At 46.4% G+C, this 20,796-nt stretch overlaps 1 protein-coding gene across 1 annotated transcript in view; it reads right to left on the reverse strand.

Annotated features, from left to right (window-relative positions):
* The window catches only part of RPS6KA6 (ribosomal protein S6 kinase A6), a 322,514-nt gene that overhangs the window by 144,314 nt on the left and 157,404 nt on the right, over window positions 1-20,796 (reverse strand). Inside the window, exons 12-13 of the mRNA XM_069212593.1 lie at window positions 18,773-18,837; window positions 6,739-6,841 (exon numbers count right to left, since the gene is read on the reverse strand). Coding sequence (XP_069068694.1) covers window positions 6,739-6,841; window positions 18,773-18,837 — 168 coding nt within the window. The remainder of the gene's footprint in view (window positions 1-6,738; window positions 6,842-18,772; window positions 18,838-20,796) is intronic.

Raw genomic sequence — 20,796 nt, forward strand, 5'->3', positions numbered from 1 at the left:
CTACCTTAAACCGCGACCCCTGGACGCCGCACAGAGTCTGACCCACGCCGCTGACGACAACACACTATAGAAAACTCACAGAAAAGAATAAGTTTACTGAAATGCCAGTCTCCCTCATAGGTCACTCAAAACATGTTACCTCACGGTCAATTTTTAATGATGCAGCATATTTGCACCTACAAGATTGATTATTTCACAGAAGAGAATATTCTGTCAAATCGGTTAATAGATAGAGGATAGCCCCGCAAGTTAGTCAAATCGACAATGAGGAGGATTTTGTTATTTTAGAGGAAACATCTTCTATTATTCAAGCCCAAGAAAAAGAATGACAAGATTGTGTATGTTATGACCTTCTGCCCACACATTAACAACATTGGGAAGATAATAAAAAAATAAATTAAAAAAAAACACTTGAGAGTTTTACAGTCATGGAAACCTGTGTCTGGGCCCCTATCTGTTTACATACAAGAGGGGTTGTAACATTAAAAATCTTATTGTGCATTCAGATGAACAATGTAGTGTACAGACGATCAAGAATACCAAGAAAGGGGTCCTCGCTGACATAACTGACCATTATCAATGCAGAGTGGGCAGCGTGCTAATTCATGTGGAATGCCAAAACATTTATTCACAGTCAGGTGATGCAGGACTTGAACCGTTTGATGAATTGTAACTCTTTAAATGTGATGTACAAGTATTTGGTGTCTGTGAGATGTAATTTACTTAGGCCACACAACACAGCAAGTGAAAGTGAGAATCTGATAACAGAGAAGTCAAATATGAAGTGAAACATATACTGCCACATTGTTCTCACACTTCATGAAGAAAGATCATACAAAGGATTACATAAGATGACAAATGATCGAAACAGCAACAAAAACCACCAGGAAGAGGAAATTTGGAAGCCATTTTGCAACGCCTGGAAAGTAAGTGGATAAAGTGTTGTGAATCAACTGACTTTGGACTAAATACCCTAGAGGAATGGCATAGCTGTGCCACTACTTGCCTCTAAAACTGTCAAATATATTTGTGTATAGAGAGGAGTTCAGTTTAAGTATTCACTTCATATAGATCAACAGCTAATGTGCTACCACAAGAATCTATTTATAGATTACACAGAAACTCTTGATACTCAGATCATGATATATCGTGACAGAATTCAGGAGACAGACTAAGGGTCGACATATGCAAAGTCTTTCATTATTAGTCTTTTTTCTATTTTTCTTCTATCTGTTAATAAACTGTCTTCTTCATCCATGCTTCCTTTATTCTCATGTAGTATCACTAATTTTATTCTTTTTCTGTTGTTTTATGTTATCATTCTCAAGAGATTGCTTTCCTCAGTGCCCGGGATAGCTGAGGAAGTATGGCAGCCATTTGGCTTCAACATCTCAGCACATCAGTCCTGTCACATTGTTGGTCATTTCAAAGATCCTTGACTGTTCATAACTCTAGAGATTAGTACACCGTTCATAACCTGCTTTTCTTTTTTGTTGCGGGCACAAATAATCAGTGCTACATTAACACTGAAGGTCTACACCGTTCTAACCCTTGACATGCTGCTGACTTTCAGCAACATGACCTTTGGATGTCCTCATTGCAGCTTAAAACCACATTTACACATATTGGGTTGAGTTCATATAAATCTGTGGATGCTGACCCCAGGTAATATGGACAATTATGTACCTTCTCTGCTCTTGATTCAAGAAAATTCTAACAAAATGCTATTTAATAACACTGGTATAGTTGCATGAAGCCCTTTGAATCACATCAGTTTCAGACTTGTATCACAAAATATCCAAAGAAGCATGTTATGGGAAAAAAATTATAAACTATTTGTTAGACAAATTATATTTAACATTGGGTTACCATAGGACACTCTCACATCAACGTATGACATTTTCAGTTCTTTGCAATAAATCGCAGGGAGCGTATTCACACAAAGATTGACCAACACATTATAAATGCTCATTGTGAGTGGGGTAAAAAATTACAATTGAAAACAATTCAATCCTAAACATCAGATTCCTTTTTGTGTACATATAAACTATATGCAGCAGTACGGTGTCCAGTTGTGAGAGGAGTGGGAATCTAAAGACAAATTAAAGTGGCTTGGCAGTCACCGTAGCCAGAAAGGAACAGTAAAGTTGCCACCAGTCCTGCGTCCCATAAGGACTGGGGCTCTTGCACAGGTTGAGAAGGCTGACGTCTGTAGTCAGCATCCTGGAATTTTTCTATACTGTTGGAGGAACTGCTGGACTAGAGACAAGAGCTCCAAACACTGTGCTGTGGAACGACTGCTCTGAAAGCACTCAAGCACCAAATGAGCCTCTCTCTAAACAATTTAGAGTCATCAAAGGGCATGTCTATCAGGGACATCTGGACATCTTGTGAAAATAAAGCTGATCTTATCGAGACATGTCTTCTAAATACAACACTAGGGCCAGTGGCTCTGCCTATACAGTCTCCGGTGTCCAAGCCAGTACAGAAGACATACTTCAAGTGAGACTCTGAGGTCTTGAAGGATGGCCAGGTTCCAAGAAGCATGGCTGTACCTACCCAGAAGGCACACTGTGTACAAGGATCTTAAGACTAAACCAGGTGAAAAGCATATTCTATTCTGCAAAGGATCAATATGTTTAAACACTCTATTTACTTGTTAATGGCTTTTTTCCTTATGCAGGGTCATCCCCAGTCCTTTTGCCTCCTGCCTCGTATTTTTTCTGACATGTCGCTGTTGGCTCTAGGACTCTGAGCACTTTATCACTGCTGATCAGTGCTAAAGTACAGGGGCTCTCCCATCTAAAGATGGTATGGTGGGCTTATACCTAATTGCCATATTTAATTTACCTGTAAGTCCCTTGTGCAGTAGTATCTCTACATCCATGGCTTGTAAATTAAATGCTACCAGTGGGCGTGCAGCGCTGCTTGCGCCACCCACTGAAGTAGACTTTCAAACCTGTCTCAGGCCTGTGTGGGCAGTTTTTTGCCACAGGGAACCAGCATCTAAATTTACTTGCCAGGCCCAAAACTCCCCTTTTACTACATGTAAGTCACCCCCAAGGTAGGCCCTGGCTAGCCCTATGGGCAGGGTGCCATTTATGTAGAAGTCAGAACATGTGCCAGGTTGCGCGGCCTGTCCTGGTAGTGACAAACAGCCTAACTTGGTGTCTCACTGCCGTGAGTGCTGCCTTCTCATAGGATTGCCTTAGAAATGCCCTGCCTTATGTGTAAGGGGTATCGTCTGGTTTATGAGGGGTAGCGTAGGCATGTTTGGTATGGTTGTGATAATAAATGTTGCTTACTGGTGTGGGTGTATTTTTTATTACTATGACAGAAATGCCACTTCTAGAAAGTGTGTATTTCTCTGTGCTTATGACAGTGTTTTGCAGCTTGACTCCAATCCACGTCTGGGCAGAGTGACAGTTGGAGCTTTGTGCATACTTTTCAGACAGCCTGTACACAGGGAGGTGTCACAGAGGTGCATCTGCATACTGAATAGTCTTCCTGGGCTGAGAGAAGGGAGAGGCTACATTTGTAAAGACTGTGCCCTGGCCTAACACAATAGGGTCGTTTACCCCCCACTGATGTTTGGAGCCTGTGCTGGAGGAGAGAGGGGGCACTCCCAGAACCAGTTGTAACTGAGTGGAACCTCCTCTCCCTACCATTGTAAAACACTGCAAGGACTGAGTATAAGTGCAGGGGAATTTTCCTCACAATTTGGAGACTCTTGGAGACATTTTGGAACTGGACACAGAAATGCTGGAAGGACTCACCAGGAACCACCATGGACTGCTGCTGCTGCTGTGCTGACTTGTGACCTGCTTGGTCACTGTAAAGGACTTGCCACTTGCTGCATCCTCTTTGTGCTGGCCTGTTGCTGGGCTCCTTCACCTGTGGGCCTTTCTATTAAACCCTGCTCCCAAGTGCAGGGTGCTGTGGCCCCTGACCCCTGCAACCGTGTAAAGCACGAGGAGTGCTTAGCTCCTTGACAAAAACTAGCGCTTTGGAAAGAGTTGCATCTTTTTATCTTGCAAGCGCTTTGAAGAGCGCGACCCGGGCTCTTCAATAAGTGTAAAGTGATTTGTAAAGCGTTAGTGCCTTAGAAGAAAATCACTGCCGCAGCCCGGGTGGGCTGTTCATCTCAAGCGCGAGGACGCGCAGCCTCACTGTGCCCCAGGGGCACCATAAAAAGAAGAAGAGGAGCGAGTGTGCTCCTATTGTGCCTTCGGGGGTGAAGCGCGCTCCGAGGAAAAACCCCGGGGCACAGGCAGGCACCTACTCTTGTGCCTGCCCTCTCTGATGGCCAGGAGGGCCGCAGCGTGTCCCTGAAGACGTTGGGTGGGGACAGAGGCCTCCCCGCCCCACTGGGCCCCTGTCTCCTTATTTGGAAGGGCAAGGGGGAGAAGGAAGCCTCCCTCTGCCCCACCGGAGGCCCCAAAGTTGTTCTTCAGGACCGCAGGCAGGGCGGAAGCTTCACCAGAGGGCTTCCTCTGTGGCCCCTCGTGAGGGCCAGTGGCATGGTATTGCCCCCCCCCCCCGTTGGAGGGCCGGTGAAGGTCCGGGGGTGGGAGGGCCCTCAGAGATTGCGGGCCCCAGGAGGGGGCCCGTTATTAAGAAAGAGGGGGTGCTTTGCACCCCCTCCTTCCTGAATTGGTTTACTGACTTTGCTCCCCCCTCGTGAGGGCCAACGATCGCAGGCCCCATGACGGGCCCATCATTAATGCAGAGGGGGTGCGTGCCGCCCCTCTCTATCCGCGAATGCTCAGGAGGCGCCCGTTCTGTGCAGAGGAGCGCCAGGGGCCCCATTTTTTGTTCTACAGGCACTGGAGGTGCTTTCATCTCACATAGGTACTTTCTACAGGATCTACATATGGCATAAGTTATTTTTGGAGACTTTATTGACTTGTATGTTGCCTACCTGTTTTAGGATGTTTCACATGTGTATGCAAATGTTCCTTTTATGGGCATAACATGCTAGTATGTTTTTCTGACTTGCCATATGTTTTATAATGTTCCTAATATGGGCATTTATGATAGTCGTATGACAGGGGCTTTGGTGAAATAACGTGTTTCCTGACTACTACTTATGTTGCGGAATACTGAGTAACCTGTGTGTTATATGTGAATACTGATAGTTTGCAGTGTAGCTAATGTGTACCATTCTGACTACTGCTAAGGAAGCAGGACACTACTGATATGTGCTGTTTGGTATAGTAATTGTGTTGCGTACAATACAGTATATTTTCATATAACTTGGTGTTGTGTTTCCTATGTGGCGGGGACAGTGCGTCATGTGTGTTGTGTGGGTTGTGCAAATGCTTTACACACTGCCTCCGGGTTAGGCCTGACTGCTCGTGCCAAGCTACCAACGGGATGAGCAAGGATTATCTTGGACGTGTAGCTCCCATGCCCTGACTAGAGTGGGTGGGTTCTGCCTGGCTTAACTGCATACCCTAGCCAACCAGAAACCCCATTTCTAACAATGACTGTACCACCAGGCTTTAAGGAATAGTATACTTTGCCAAAAAGATCTGGCTTACTAGGGCTAATGTCCATCATCTGGCCACAGGTCGACAGACAGGAGGGCCCAAACATGGCTTAGACCAAGTGTCCATGATACTGTCTGTGAAAGTCACATGAAGGGGAAATTTAGTAACTGGGATCTTTAAAGAATGCAGTTACTAATTTTGCCATAGTTACAGAAGTAGCCAACTGTAAGTATGTCACTTCTACTGTCCTTCAGAGTACTACTGCTAGAGGAACATTCTTCCATTGGGGCACCAGAGGAGATTCCAGCTCAGTGTCCAGAGATGTATCTAACCTATTGGCATCCTGTAAATCCAGATATAGCCCTTCATCATTAGGGAGCAGCAAGTTGTCTGCCTCATCATCAGCATTGTAGGGGACATTTTGTATACCCTGAACTGCGTCAGAGTTCAATAATGTTTCTACGTCTGATAGTACTGGCCTCAAGGTAGAGGCTGAGGATTTCACTCTGGTTGCATAATGACTCGCTATAGTAATCTCGCAGCGTGACTCAGGCCTAAAGTGGGCTGACTTCAGTTTTGGTTCAGAGACCAGTATCAGAGCAGGTGCAAATGGAGATGGCATTGGCCTATGCTGCATTTTCAACTTCAACTTACTGAAAGACTGAGCTGCAATGAGATTTTGAACAGAGCTGGCTTCTTTAAAGAGTTTAGAAGCAACCCTGCAAGTTGGAGTGGGATTTATGTTTCGACTGTGACCTCTTCTTATGTTAGTTGACTCTGAGTTTTGTCTCCTGCTCCCAGATCACGTTTAAATGCATGAGGCCCCAATAACTGCACAAGACACATTGTGAGGATCTGTGACTGATATCTGCTTCCTGCAGTCTCTGTATGGTTTGAATTCTGTCAGAAGACCAACAAAACTGGGAAAGGAGCTCCAGATTCACGTTGAAGGATGCAAAAGAAAGGAACGGACATCAGTGCACAGGGGTAGCACTTACATGCAGTTCCACCACTTCCGGGGCAGTACAGAGTGCACCACCTGTGGGGAGCATTGCTGAAGAATTCTCCGGAATTAGTCTGGCGCCTGAGGACATTCTGAAGATGACAAATCTGCCGTTATACATATCCATCAGAAATAAATACATTTTGTGTAAACCAGCAGTATATATTGGTGATATCATAAAATAATTTTGACATGCAACTAGGTAAAGCAAATAATACATCTGAACAACAAAAACAAAAATACCTTTAGGTGTTTTTGCTGTGAATTCTGGATCAAAACAAAATGTGTCCTCTGGCTTTCCAGATGCAGGTTTAAATGGAGGCTGAATTTCCCTTCTGTATAGTTTCTGCAAAATATGAAAAAATGATGTATTTAAAAATCGCGATAGTTCATAAGAAAGAACACATGGCCGTAACAATGGCAATTTGGGTTTTGAATAGCAAAGAATGCTGAAGTCTATGAACGGTTTTCTCACCCACTTTAGTCTATTTCCCTAAATGATGATAAAGGCGACAGGGTGGATGTAACATGCTGTAACAAAACACAACATGCTGAAACAGTAATGGGACCCAAAATTAAGACGACAACCACCACCTCATCTCTTTAACTTTGCCAAGTCACCACTTCCACGTATTATTGGAATTTAAACATATTGTCTCGGTTATATAGCACAATGCAACAAAAACACTTTTATTAAAAAAAAAAACACAATAATATTTCCAATTATAAACTTAAGATGAAGAAAACGGGTTTCACTGAAAGTGCACATACTCGTTCACACTTTTTCAATTGGGGCTAACAGTAGTCACGCTCATGTAAGTTGTTAAAATTATATGTATGCTTCTTTCGCTGTACACTACGATTCTGTCTTGCAAATGCATTCCTTTCCGTTAATTGCAAGCTTCAGAATGAGTTCATGGTTGCAATAAAATCAGCACTTCAGGAGCAGCCCAAAAACGTAAACAGTCACACACTCGCACATAAATTCAAACACTGCCATAGTCATCCCATTCGGGCACGCCGTAGACTGAAAAAATGTACAAACAAAACAAAGACACATTTATGTAAACACTGATGCAAGTCTAGTCAGACAACAAAGAAATATGTTATGCCATAGCATATTTACATTCCTTTTGCTAGCAGGGGCCGCATTACACCATTTGGTAAAAAGGCTGTCATGTGCTAGTATTTTAAAACCTAGATTTACAAGCACCAATGTGTGACTAATAAACTCTATGGTCTGTAGACTGGAAGACTAAAAAATGTAAATGTTTTGGACACTCATTGTGACATAGGAGTTGCAGGCTCACGGTGGCCTTTTGGGCAATAAACCAAGAACAAGGAAGCCTGCGACCGACATGGTGCAGACAGAATAAACCAATCTATAGATTCGATAAGCCTGGCTACAGTGCTCGAGTGTATAATAATCATCACCTAATAAAGGACATCACAGACCGTTCTATTTTTTTTTTCATTTGGTATGTTTGCTGAAACCACAAAACTTTCATACTCCCTACATGTCCCGTAACCCAAATCTCATACTAAAAACACATTTGCACTGACTTTTTCTGAAGGTGGGTGGAGGCATTACTGGACCTTTTCGTAAAAAACTCAGGGCAGCTAATTTTGTAATATTGGGTAGCCGAGCCGAAGCTGAGAATGTAGATCTGTCAACCACTTGATCAGCAGCAAACACATGGCTGCTCTGAAGGTTTTTTGGAACATGGTTTTCATATTTCAGAAAACTCGGATACAATTAAAAATGACACGTTGACATATAAAGTAATAGCAATGCCTTAACACTCCAGCTCTGCCGATCTTCGTTTTCATATCACCCACAGCAGAGAATGCAACAGATTCAATACCCCTGCCCTGCCAAGCCGAAATTGACTTCTTAATACGTCACGGTACTTGTTTTCCTCAGTATGATTTTGCAGTTGCAAAACAGCAAGCAGGAAGCTGAGACGCCTGTCAGATGTTGGTATGGTAAGTACTATCCAGAAAATAATCTCGTTTACAATATAGATCCAAAGGGGACATGGCCTGAAAAAAATGTCCGACAACACACACTAAATGCTCTTTTAGGATTATAATCCTACAAAATCCTAGTCACAAATGCAACAGATATTCCGAAATAGGCCCATAATGTATAGTAGACGGTAGATAGCGCCTCTCTTGAACTGTGGCTAGTGCAGCCAGACTGACATTCACTCTCTTCACACCAGGGCAGCCTGTGGAGCACAGTGAGACAGAAGCCTAGAGAACCAGAAGGCAGTGGAAGATTCGGGGTGCTTGCGGGGACACGCCTGGCACTGAGCCCGAGCTAAAAGAGATGGAGATGCTGGTGGCCAGCTGGGCTGGAGCTTGATACCTGCATTGCTGTTATCGGGTCGAGCTTTTGCTGGTCCGGGCGGGGGAGGGTGCGGGTTGTCTGGGGTCTCGGGCAGCTCAATGGATCGAGTGCGCTTTGAGGAGGTAAGTGTGAGCACTGCTGGGCTAGTGAATACAACTGGAAGGGCAGTGGAACGACTTGGGCTACTTTACCCCTGTTTCAACTTACTGCTGGGCAGGGAGGCCTGACCAGCACCAGAGCTAGTGGGTGGCGTTAAACAGCTGTCGAGAGGGGTAGCCAAGATGACCAAAATGGTGGCCGCAGTTTAAGTTTATTACTGACCTCCTTCACCATCGTACCAATCCTAACCAGTCCTATGATCCAACCAAGGACCCGCCAGCCCTTCCTCGTGCCCTTGACCAGCCTATGGTCGTTGCTGTAGAGCGGGGCCCACTAAGGCGAGGGAGCACCATACCGCCCGTGGCCTGCGTGTTGCGGCTGGGACCGTGGCCTAGATGGACCTTGCTGCAACGATGACCTGGGGGAGATGAGAGAGGGTGAGCGGTCGATGTGACTGCACGAACGCAGCTGCCTTTACTGTGGCCCAGCAGTTGCTCTGCGCTGCGCAGACCCTGGGCCGGGATAGATAGCTGTTCCGGCCTGCTGGAGTTGATGGATGATTACGGCCGGGTTTTCTTCTGTTCTAAGGCCGAGGATCACCAGCCCTTAATCCGCCGGACCCGAAGCCATGGACAAGGTGGCGGCGCCCCCCCCGATATCAATTTGTAAATGGGACGGATTGCAGATGGGACCACAGGGAAGAGCCAGCTCTTGGAAGATTGCAGATGGGTGTTGTAGCTCCCCCTGACACTGAGGCCCACTCAATGCTGCAGGAGTCGCTGCCTGGACCCCGCGCATCCCCGCTTCGGGAGAGCTGTACTTTCTATCACCCTACGACCCAGGTGAACGGCACGCTGCCTCTGACGCCCTGATGCCATCACCTACCCGGGTAGGACTTTGAGGCCTGCTCGAACCTAGGGGGGCTCCGCCGCAACAGTGAATCTTCAGGATTTAATTTGCAGAGTGGTGTGAGCCTATGCGAACCTGCCCTGCATGCCCCGCCCCCCCCCCCCCACCTTAGTTTAGCAGGGGCTACTGGGGTGGTGTGCCTCACCACTCGGGACTCACATACTGCTGTGGGGGTCTGCCTCCCGCAGGTGGACCTCCGCTCCTTCTTGCTCGCCCTCTCGAATGATTGGACCCACCTAGTACTGGCTTTCCCCTGGAGGTAAAGCTGGCTGCTTATGTTGCCAAGGAGCAAAAGGGCCAGTGAAGGGCTCCCTCGCATATCCGCCTCAACCTGCATGCTACAACTCCCTGCAGTCCCCTACTACCCGGAGCAGCCTGGCTGCTTGTGCTGCCCAATGTTAAATGGGTCAGATGGGAGCCCTCACCATACCACTGCCTTTTGAGCTTGGTCTCACAGCAACCATAATGGGCAAAGACAGCGTCCCAACGCCCTCCTACGCCCAGACCAAGATGGATTGCTTTACTATGGCTTAGACGGGCCCTGGGGGCTCGGCGGGTTCCTCTGAGGTGGCAGATCCCTTAGGACATGCTCAATCCGGCCAGGCCTCCATTCTCAAGGCCATACAAGACTCGAAAGTCATCCTAGAAAATAGGGTGGGGGAAGTCCAGATGGATGTGGCACACATCCACCAGGATCTCTGAAACATGCTACCCAAGTCACTGAAGCCCAATGTTGGGTATCTTCAAGGGAAGATTATGTTTCTGTCCTGAAACAGCAAGCTGCTGGTCTGCTGACCGCGCCAGTGGACCTAGAGGAGAAGGCGGGGGCACCGAAAATCTCTCCTGTTGCAATAATCTGAGAATAGTGGGAGATCCAGAAGGATCGAAGCCATCAGACAGCGCAAATTTCTTAAGACTACTTTCATTCATTGATCACAGAGTCACCTCTCTCACTGAGGTTCGTAGTGGAATGGGCTCACAGATCCTTGGCCCCCTGCCTCCGCCTTGGCCTCGGCATGCCCATTGATCGGCAGGACTAAACTTTTGAGATAGACACACAATCCTAAGGGAGGCCCGTGGGCAGTCCGACCTCCATTTCCAAAATGTACAAATTATGATCTGCCCTGACTATACCAGGGCTGTCCAACAGCATTTTCGCTCCTTCACAGAGGTCAAGCAAAAACCCCGGGCACTTAAACTTTAATATATTCTCCTTTTCTGTAGAAACTCAAGTTCACTTCAACTCCAAATCACACTTTTTCAATGCCCTTGAGCAGGTCTGAGAGTGGGCTGAGGAGAGAAGAGACCCGAGAACCCTCTCTGACCAGGTGGGTTCCAGTGGAGCGGGCCACGCAGAGGTGCTGCAAATCAATTCCCGAAACCACAGAGAAAGACAAACTCGCACATATAAACACCACACCCTTGACGATGGCTGGAGCCCCCTACACAGAGTAATGTGAAAGACAGATGACCCAGTGGGGCCTCGCTCGAACATGCCCCCAAGGAGGGGCTCCCTTGCTTGAACCTGTCTAGGCATGTGTCTGCTGTTCCCAGGGACGAGGAGATGGTGGTCATGTCTCAAAGTCTTACTGTACTCCTAACTGTATGTCACACTTGAAGCTATATCCCCCACAGTGTTACCTCACATCTGTGCTACGCTGCACGATTGGCCCACTAAACCCTCCCCCCCATTTCCACTGCTGCTCCACCCATGCTTTAAGCCAGGTCGCACCTCGCTGCTGACTCGCAACCCCACCAGCAGCTGTCACGCCCTTATTTAAACTAATGTCTTGGAATGCGACTGGCCTTCTGGACCGCAAAAACGTACTGTTGTCCTGGGCTTTGCCAAACACTTCCAGCCTGCCATTCTCATGCTCCAGGAAACACACTTACTGGGAACCCAATGTCCCTTCCTCCTACGATAAGGGTATGACAGTGTATTCCACGTGGGATTCACTCGAGGCTCCAAAGTATTGGCCATTCTGTCACATAAAGGGATCCCCCTGGCAGTTCACGTAGACCCTCATGGGAGATATGTGGTGACTAGGGGCGCCTTAAAGGCTGCCACTATAACTTCCTCTCAGCCTACCTGTCTAATCAAGCATCCGCAGCAGAGCTTCCTCACCGACTTCCTTGCTTGCAGATCTGCCAATGGGCGTATCGATCCCCGGTGGAGACTAACTCAGTGCTCAACACAGACCTAGACGCAACCATCTTCCCGCTCAAGGGTGCATCTCCTGTGCATCTCAGTTTTAGGCTTAGATGGACACATTAGAGCTCTGCAACATGAGTAAAGTCTGGAAGCCCCAGAATGGGTTTATACTCAAACCGCAGCAGTACACAAAACAAAGTCCAGGATAACCCTTTTCTCAATACCAGCCACGGATGTGTGCCAGGAGGACTGTGTGGCAATACTCCCTAGGGGATCTTCAACCACATCCCCCTTACTATGACACTTGGTACCGCTAACCACATGCAGAGAACCATCTGGCGTCTTAACACCTGATATCTTATGACCCCTACTTTGAGGGTTACGTGGAGCCTGCGATCCACACTTATTTTGAAACTAACCAAGGATCAGTGGCCTCAGCAGGCACCCTGTGGGAGGATCGTAAGGCAGTGATTAGAGATCTGGCAAAGGGATTTGTATAAGTGAAAAGGAGAAACTGGAGCAAATTACCAAGTTCACACTCTAGAATGTCAGGACCCTAACCTCCCTACCCCCAACCTTTAGCAGTAACTCTTGATGGCCAGGGGCCAACTTCAGCAACTCACCTTTGAGGACGCCCGTCAGTGCTGGCAGGCAAGAACAAGAAACTTTTACGAGCATGGAAACAAATTGGGAAAACTTCTCTATTGTTTTGCCACCCATGACACAATCTCAAGAACAGTGCTCCAAAGTGGCAGACACGAATGGCTGTTACCTGCTACATACTCCTGATATCTCGTGGATATTCATAACCTTCTATCAAGGCCTCTATGCCTGTAGAACTCAACCCCGCCTCTCCTGGGGAGGTAGAACATCCACTATTGTGTGACAGCCCGCTGCCTTCAATCCTTTCCTCTCTAACCAATGACTTGGGCCAGGCCATTACCGGGGACAAAATTGAATCTGCCCGTCTGATATTTCTTCCGGCAAGACTCCTGGCCCCGGCAGATTTCCCTGTGAGCACTACCAGAAGTTCCACACTGAGCTGACCCCATTCCTACACAAGCTTTACACAGAGGCGGCTGGCCATAGAGCATTCCCACCGGGACGTGACTTGGCTTCCATAGTGATTATCCCTAAATAAGGACACCCTTCCGAGAAACGCTCTTCGTACAGACCCATCTCATTAATCAACATTCAAACTAAGCTCTATGCCAAAATAGTGGCTAATTGATTGCAATCCACTCTACCCTACCTGATCCACTGAGGTCAGTGTGGCTTCATGCCCGGGCATAGTACAAGACACTGTATCAGAAAGGTTCAGTTGGCACTATCCAGGTTGGATGCTTCACACCGGCCAGTGGCGCTACTCCTTATAGACTTTGAAAAAGCGTTCAATATGGTGACTGATCTTTACTCTGGGCTGTCCCCGAGCACGCTGGACTGGGGAGGTACATGAGACTCTTTATCAGCACCCTCCACCGCCAGCCCTTTGCACAAGTATGGGTCAATGGTGCACTCTCAGAACGCTTTCCTATTTGTAGGGGCACACGCCGGGGCTACCCCCTGTCGCCCTCATGTTCACTCTTGCAATACAGCCCCTGGATTGGATCATTTATTGCCGTGCCCAGCTCAGCGGGTGGTCTTGGGAGGGAGGGCCAGAAGAATGGATCGCTCTCTATGCAGACAACATCCTACTGTTCTTAGCCAATCCCCAGTGCTCGGGCCCTGGAGTCTTTAACTCCTCACAATACTCAATAGAACCTTTGGCCTCCAAGTAAATAAATGCAAATCTATATTGGTCCTAGTCAGAGGCGATGTGAGCGCCCATACATAGCAGTCCAACATTCTGTTGAGGCACCTCTTCTTCAAGTACCTTGAGTTTCACATTTCCCTGCTCCCGGAACTCATGAGACACCTTAACTTGACCCCCTTGGTGTCCCAGATGAAAACTGTCATCCAGAAGTGGACACCACTTACCCTACACGTGATGGGCCACATCACCCTCTTTAAAATGAGGATTCTCCTTTGCTTTCCAACACTTCCCATACCCGATTTCCCTGCGCTGGTTCCACACACTCAATTCCATCCTCTGCTCTTATCTCTGGTCAAGCAGCTGTTCACAAATTGCTTTCCCCAGTGGTAGGCATTTCCTATTTGATGGTGGGCTGGGGATGGTGGACCTCCAATGCTATTACCAGGCCCCCCAGTTGATTGTCATTAATGACTGGCTTAGCAGCCGATGGAACGATCCAACCTACTGAGGGAAGCTCTCTTTCTTGAGGCTTGACCAAATCCTATATATTTTATATGGTGCGGCAATACCCCATACCCTACTCACCGTCACTTGTGTGGTCTTCCTTTGTTGGAGATCCACACTGATGTCCCTGGCTAAAGCCACTGATTGACTGGGATGACCCCCCCATGTGGACGGGGAGATGGCTCCACCCCACAACCAGGCTAAAGGGATTCCACAAATGTGATATGATAGACATCACAGCCCTTGGAGATGTTCGGTCCTGGAAACATATTTTGACTTTCCAAGACCTGCAAGACCGCTATAACTTCAATCGGACACAATTCCACAAATAATTACAACTTCGTCATGTCTTGGCAGCCAAAATCCCCCTTGACACTGACATCCCTGAATTTAGCCCCCTAAAGGCCAAACTGCTAATGGTGGGCATTGGGACGAGTGCCATATCTCAAATCTACTGATCACTCATAGCAAACTCCACACAGGCTTTGACACACTTAGACACAGTTGAGAGGGCTGGATTGGCAATCTCGACGAGGCGGACTGGAGGGAGGCCAGACTAGCCCTAGGCACACTAGCAATTTCCACAAGCCTGTGGCTGATTTAATTAAACTACCTACATAAGACATAACTCAGCCTGCGATAGCTACAATGTTAACTTGCTTGCTTTCGCTATTCTACTAATTTTACAACATGGTCTAGGCCTGCCAGACCCTCTCGTCATAATGGTAGCGAATACAAAGCAAACTCTCGAAGGTCTTGGAATGGGACCCTGAGGTGACCCCCCGGGTGGCCCTATTGGTCCTAGTTTAGTCCTGCTAGCGGTGAACAGGGCAATCTGGTCTACATTGCTGGAAGTGGATAGCTTCACACTACAGTAATACAGGCAATGCCTTTACCGGGAGGGTGATAAGTCGGGCAGGCTAAGAGCACGGTTGATGTTAGGGACTGGGGGGGGAACACCCCAAAGCAGATCATCTACCTTATAAAGCCAGACGGAGGGTGGGTAAACATGCAGGGGGCCATTAAAGGGACACTGCAACAATATTTGGCTGGCACCAATTGGGCTCCACGTGGAGGTGGGATGGAGGAGCCTGGGAATTTCATGCAGGATGTCAAGCTGCATCGAGTCACTGAAGAGCAGCGCGAGCGACTGGATAGGGAGTTCCAACAAGAAGAGTGAGCTCTGGCACTCAAGGAGATGCAAATGTATTAGACCCTGGGACTGGATTGCCTGCTCGCTGAATTTTACAAACATTTTGCGCCCCAGGTCATGGGTAAGCTGCTGGAGGCATACTATGAGCCACCTGTCACATCTGAGCTCCCACACACGATGAGGGAGCAGGTGACTGTGATGGTCTCTAAGCCCATTAAGGACCCAATGCATTTGGGATCCTATTGAACCCTATCCATGATCACTAGTGACATTACATTTCTAGCCAAGGTTTTAGCCAATAGGCTATGGCCTTTGGTTGTCACATTGGTGCATAATGAAGAGCTTGGGTTCATCCCTGGGAGGAGCACCACCTCTAATATTCGCTGACTTTACCCACAACCTCCACCGCGCAATGGGTAGGGACGTTGATGGGGCTTTGAAGGCCCTCAATACAGAAAAGGCCTTTGACACGGTGGGCTGGGACTATAAATTCAAGATGCTGCAGTGCATGGGCCTAAGGGCAATTTTCAGGGAGTGGGTGCGTTTGTTTTACACAAAGCCAACAGCAAGGGTGAGATTGGGGAGTATGGAGTCAGGGGCCTGGGATGCTGAAAGAGGGACTAGGCAGGGATGCCCTTTGTCGCCCTTATTATTTGCACTGGTGCTGGAGCTGCTAGCAATACATCTGCGGAGAATTCTGGCCGACTGGGTCACTGAGGCAGTCGGAGTGTGGCAGTTCATCTTGCTGTATGCAGATGGCATGCTGGTGTATCTAAGAGACCCACATGTTTCACTACCATTTCTGCTGACAGCGCTCAAATGGTTTGTTGGGGTTGCAAGGCTGTGTGTTAACGCAGGGAAGTTGATTCTTTTTCGATTGGGATGCCTAGTCGTAGCTCCTGTGACAGACCTCCTAATATTGGGCAGCGCTGTGAACTGCAGGACTTTAGGTATCTTGGCATTATGGTTACACATCAGGAGAAGCAGCATACCCTGAATATTGGAAGGATCGTTGAGGGGCTGAGAAAATTCATAGACTTCTGGAACACTCTCTATCGCTGGTCGCTTGCCTGGCTCTGGCAAAAATGGTTTTGTTGGCAAGATTTTTGTATCATCTCCGGAATAAAGTCTGTGAGATCCCATGGGCCAACATTTAGAGAACTGGACTCCTTGTTGTCTAAGTTGGTCTGGGCTGGCAAACACAGCAGGGATGGACAAGGACAAGGGAGGCTTTGGGCTTCCCTGATTTAGAATTATATTAGGGAAGCCAATTGCAGCACACCGCTAGTTGGTGTAATCAGGGTGACACTTCAGAAGATACTGTTGGGGGTGGTGCACCCTCCGACCTCACTCATGAGATAAGACGCATGGCAAAAATATGGGGTGAGGTGAAACGTAAAGTGCTCTGTTGCTACTCTTTTTCCATAGCAATAGGCCCGAAGTAGTAACCACAGTTGTAGAAATTTTTGGAAAATAGCAACAGATATGGCAACGTTTCACTGCCACGCAGGGTGGGGGAGGAGAATATGGGTTACCTGATGCTGGGGGACTTGCTTCCGGAAGACCAATTGCTGACCTCTGCGGAGCGCAGGTTGAGTTTGGAGTGGGGCCAGAGACAAGACAGTTTTTACAATACGCACAGTTGACCAAGGTGATGAGTGAGATTTGGCTGGAATTTCCTGCCACTCCCCCGATTTCTGGGATGCTGACGATACTGCTGTAGTTGGGTACGACAGCACAAAGGGTGTCCCGAATGTAAAGGGAGCGAAAGGCCCAGAGACCAAAAAGAGGTCGGCTTGCCAGCAAGCAGTGGGACAAGGCTCTCAACACTATGTGTATGGACACATAGGGAGCACGCCTGTGAGCAAGTCAGAACAATTTCCAGTAAGGCCTGGTAACCCACTTCTACTGCCTGCACCCAACCTATTATACGCCTCTGAGACTGGCCAGGATTTATCCTACCAGGTGTTGGGATTGTCCCAGGTGCAGCCTAGACTATGCAGATATTTTCACACATGACAAGGACCTGTGGTCGGCTGCAAGGCTACTGGATGTATGTGTTAGAGACCTTTGGCAAGGTTACTAGGCTAAATATTGCACAATACCCACATCATTGTTTGTTGGGCACCCTTCAGTTGTCCAAAGGGAAGAAGATACAGTATCAGTTTGCATCGATGGGTTGGTGTTGGCAAAATGGCACATAGCTACTCAATAGAGGCAGGGGACTGCGCCTGATGCTGTGCACTGGGGATGGGATTTGATGGAGTGGGCGGTGGAGGAGGAAATAAGAATGGAAATGGTGCACACAGTTGAACATTTGGATGATGGTTTAGAGGACTGGGCATCAATATGTAGGGATTTGACAGTGGGTGCGCAGGGAGGAACTGATGTGACTATTGTAAACATGCAGGAGTAGCAACCATGCAGCCTAAATGAGCCATGGCGGTTCTTACAGTGTAAGGTGTCATGTCATTTGTCGTTATCTGATTCTTTTCATTATTGTTCATGCATCAAAATTATAAATAAAAACAACCCAGATTCAAAAGAGGAATACTAACTGGCAGGTACTTGCATATCAGAATGTGTGCTGCAGTTATCAGTTTGGGAGGGGAAGAGTTTTTTGGACAACTGCAAGACTGTAAGAAGAAAGCAGCAGAATTTGCTACGTCTGATGCCAATAAAGGCTTAAGTGGAAGAAAATTAGTGACCATTAGACACTGTTATAAGGCTGTGGCCTGAGGCGATGCAATTTCCTATTGCAGCTTCCAGATTTCTATGTTAAAGAAGATAGTTGAAACTTTCTATAATGCAGAAGTGACAAATCCACAGAAGGTAAGCCACAATATCACTTTTAGCAAGAACTGACAGCAAAGATTGAGGAACAGGCTAGCATTCCACAAAGAAAGATCAATCAAATCATTCAGTTTATAGCATGACTACTACCTGTACATCTCCCGATATGGGATATCATAAGTCACCTGAAATAGAATAGTACTGAAGGATTCTTTGTTGGAAGTCAGCTAGGATATGAACCTACATTATCAAGGGAAAATTATTCCTTAGATTTTGGCATCCAACTTGGCTAAAGTGGGCTGCATCTTCACTAAGGAAACTGAAAGATATGGGTGGCGGTTTTTGAAAACACAGAAGAATGCTTGAACTCATTTGACACCTAATTCTTAAAATGCCTTCTGTAAAATTAAAGGAGTATGTGTTTTCTATTCTAATTATATTGACTACTGTGGTGGAAGATACAGATGATTGTGCTTGCAGTATAAAAGTGGGAAATGCAAAGTAACAGCCCTTGTCAGTAAAAATTTACATTGTTTATACAAGACATTACTTTCAACTTACATTCCAGTCAATAGTTGAGAAAAAAGGATGCCTCTTGATTTCTTCAACTCCATCAAGGCCAGCACCTATGAGAAATATTGGTTATGTTGAGTATCCAATTTTGAAGACATTCTCTTGCAATTGTTTATTTCTAAACTATATTTGCTCAATAGTATTGAAAAGAAATTCAGTCACGTAGCTGCATTGTTTACAACTACTGCCTTTTTACATATACACTAATACTTTTTTGTAATAGGTGACTTGTGTAGAGCATCAAGATATTTAAGTGACTGCATCAGGAGGAAATTTATCCAAAGAAACACAGGTGCCCAAGATTGAATATATGCTGAAATGCAGGTATGTGGAATGTGTGGTTGAGGATGGGCCCTGGATAGCATAGCGGGTTCATAGACAAATTCCTTATTGATAGCCTGGGGGCTGAGTATACCAGTACTACGTTCACAGTGATAAGCATTTTGCTGTGCCACAAAATAGAACCCTGATGCAAATTAGATTCAGTGTGTTTTACAGAAGGGGCCCAGCACTGTGCAGTTGGCTCTGACAGGTGGCACAAAATATAACATTGGCTGAAAAATTAAGTTAGATGAAAGTGACAGGCTAACATAGCCATCTGGACAGGGAGACCGGAACATTATGAATAAAAGGTATCAGTAATGCAATCAGAAGGGTGGGCAAAATATTTTGTCGCTGTGTCTTACTTCCCATCCTGGTTTGCATTTCTCCAAAGCAAACCGTAGTAGGTGTGGAGATTCACCCTACAAAAATAGGGGATAGAGACACCACTGACACCAAGGGAGACATAGAAACATGGGCAAAAACAGGCAAAAGAAATGCGAAAAAAGGGTATCAGGAAACAATGAAATAGGGAACACACAGAGGACACAGACCTTGAAATGGGAGAAACAAATACACAGAGAGATATGAAAACTGGAATCACAATAAACACACTGTCGACGTATCCATGCAATTGCTAGGAAAGTTTAGAAACAAACACATATATGAGAAAACGGGCACTGGGCATAAAAGACAGACACTGGAATGGAAGAATACAACTTCCAAAGGGGCATCACAAAACTGAACAGAAAAAAAACGAAATGGGTGAGAGAAACAAACCCCAGTGTTGACACTGGCATCATGACTTGGAGACACAGGCACGACAAAAGCCAGCCATGGTTATGGGACTGAGAAGCATAATCACTGGGAGAAGGGTATAATAGAGGCTGAGACTCGGACAAGGAGTCACAGAAGCAAGAACAGATTGATATGGACTTCTAAATCCCTCAGTTAATGGACTTTGGACCTAAATAACTTCAGCCTTGAATAATATTGCCATCTCTCCCGCATTACACTGGACACGCACAAAGCTACAAATCGGAGTGGCAAACTTTGGACTAGTTAACACAGGTGGGAATGACCCTATCTTTACCTTATTGGCCAATTATAAAACTGTTTTATTCTCTCTGCATACATAAGTACTCTTTTTATTCCATAGGCTTCAGGTCACTGCCCTCAACACCCACCTCCCTCACACGGCTTCTCCAGGTGTCAACGCAGAGCACCGTTCTTGTAACACTTATGTTTTTGTCACTAAAGATTTCAAAGAATGTATGAACTTCATTCTTATTTCACCTAGACTAAAACAGCATAGCGTGTTTTGCAGGAACTTCATTAATGTGTGAGATGATATAGCATGACAAATTAAATACAATATACTTTTTCTATATTTATGTCCCTGTACTAGGGAACGATCTTTCACCCATTATCATTACAGACTATATGGTGTTGAATAACATTTCTTTTCTCCTTTTCACATCATTTTGTCAATAACCATACATAAGGACATGAATCACTGTCCCAGGAGGTAAGTTAGAGTCACTGAACTGATCCAGATGAAAACCCCTGACTTGCCTGTTAGGGCATTCAATGTCGGCTGAAATGTGTTGGCCTGATATAGAGTGATTTAAAAACTGTTTGCCTTCCCATTTGTCTTGTACTGTACCATGAAGAGCACGCAAAATCGTGTT

This window comes from Pleurodeles waltl, chromosome 2_1, assembly GCF_031143425.1.
Source record: "Pleurodeles waltl isolate 20211129_DDA chromosome 2_1, aPleWal1.hap1.20221129, whole genome shotgun sequence".
In the NCBI taxonomy this organism is placed as follows: Eukaryota; Metazoa; Chordata; class Amphibia; order Caudata; family Salamandridae; genus Pleurodeles; species Pleurodeles waltl.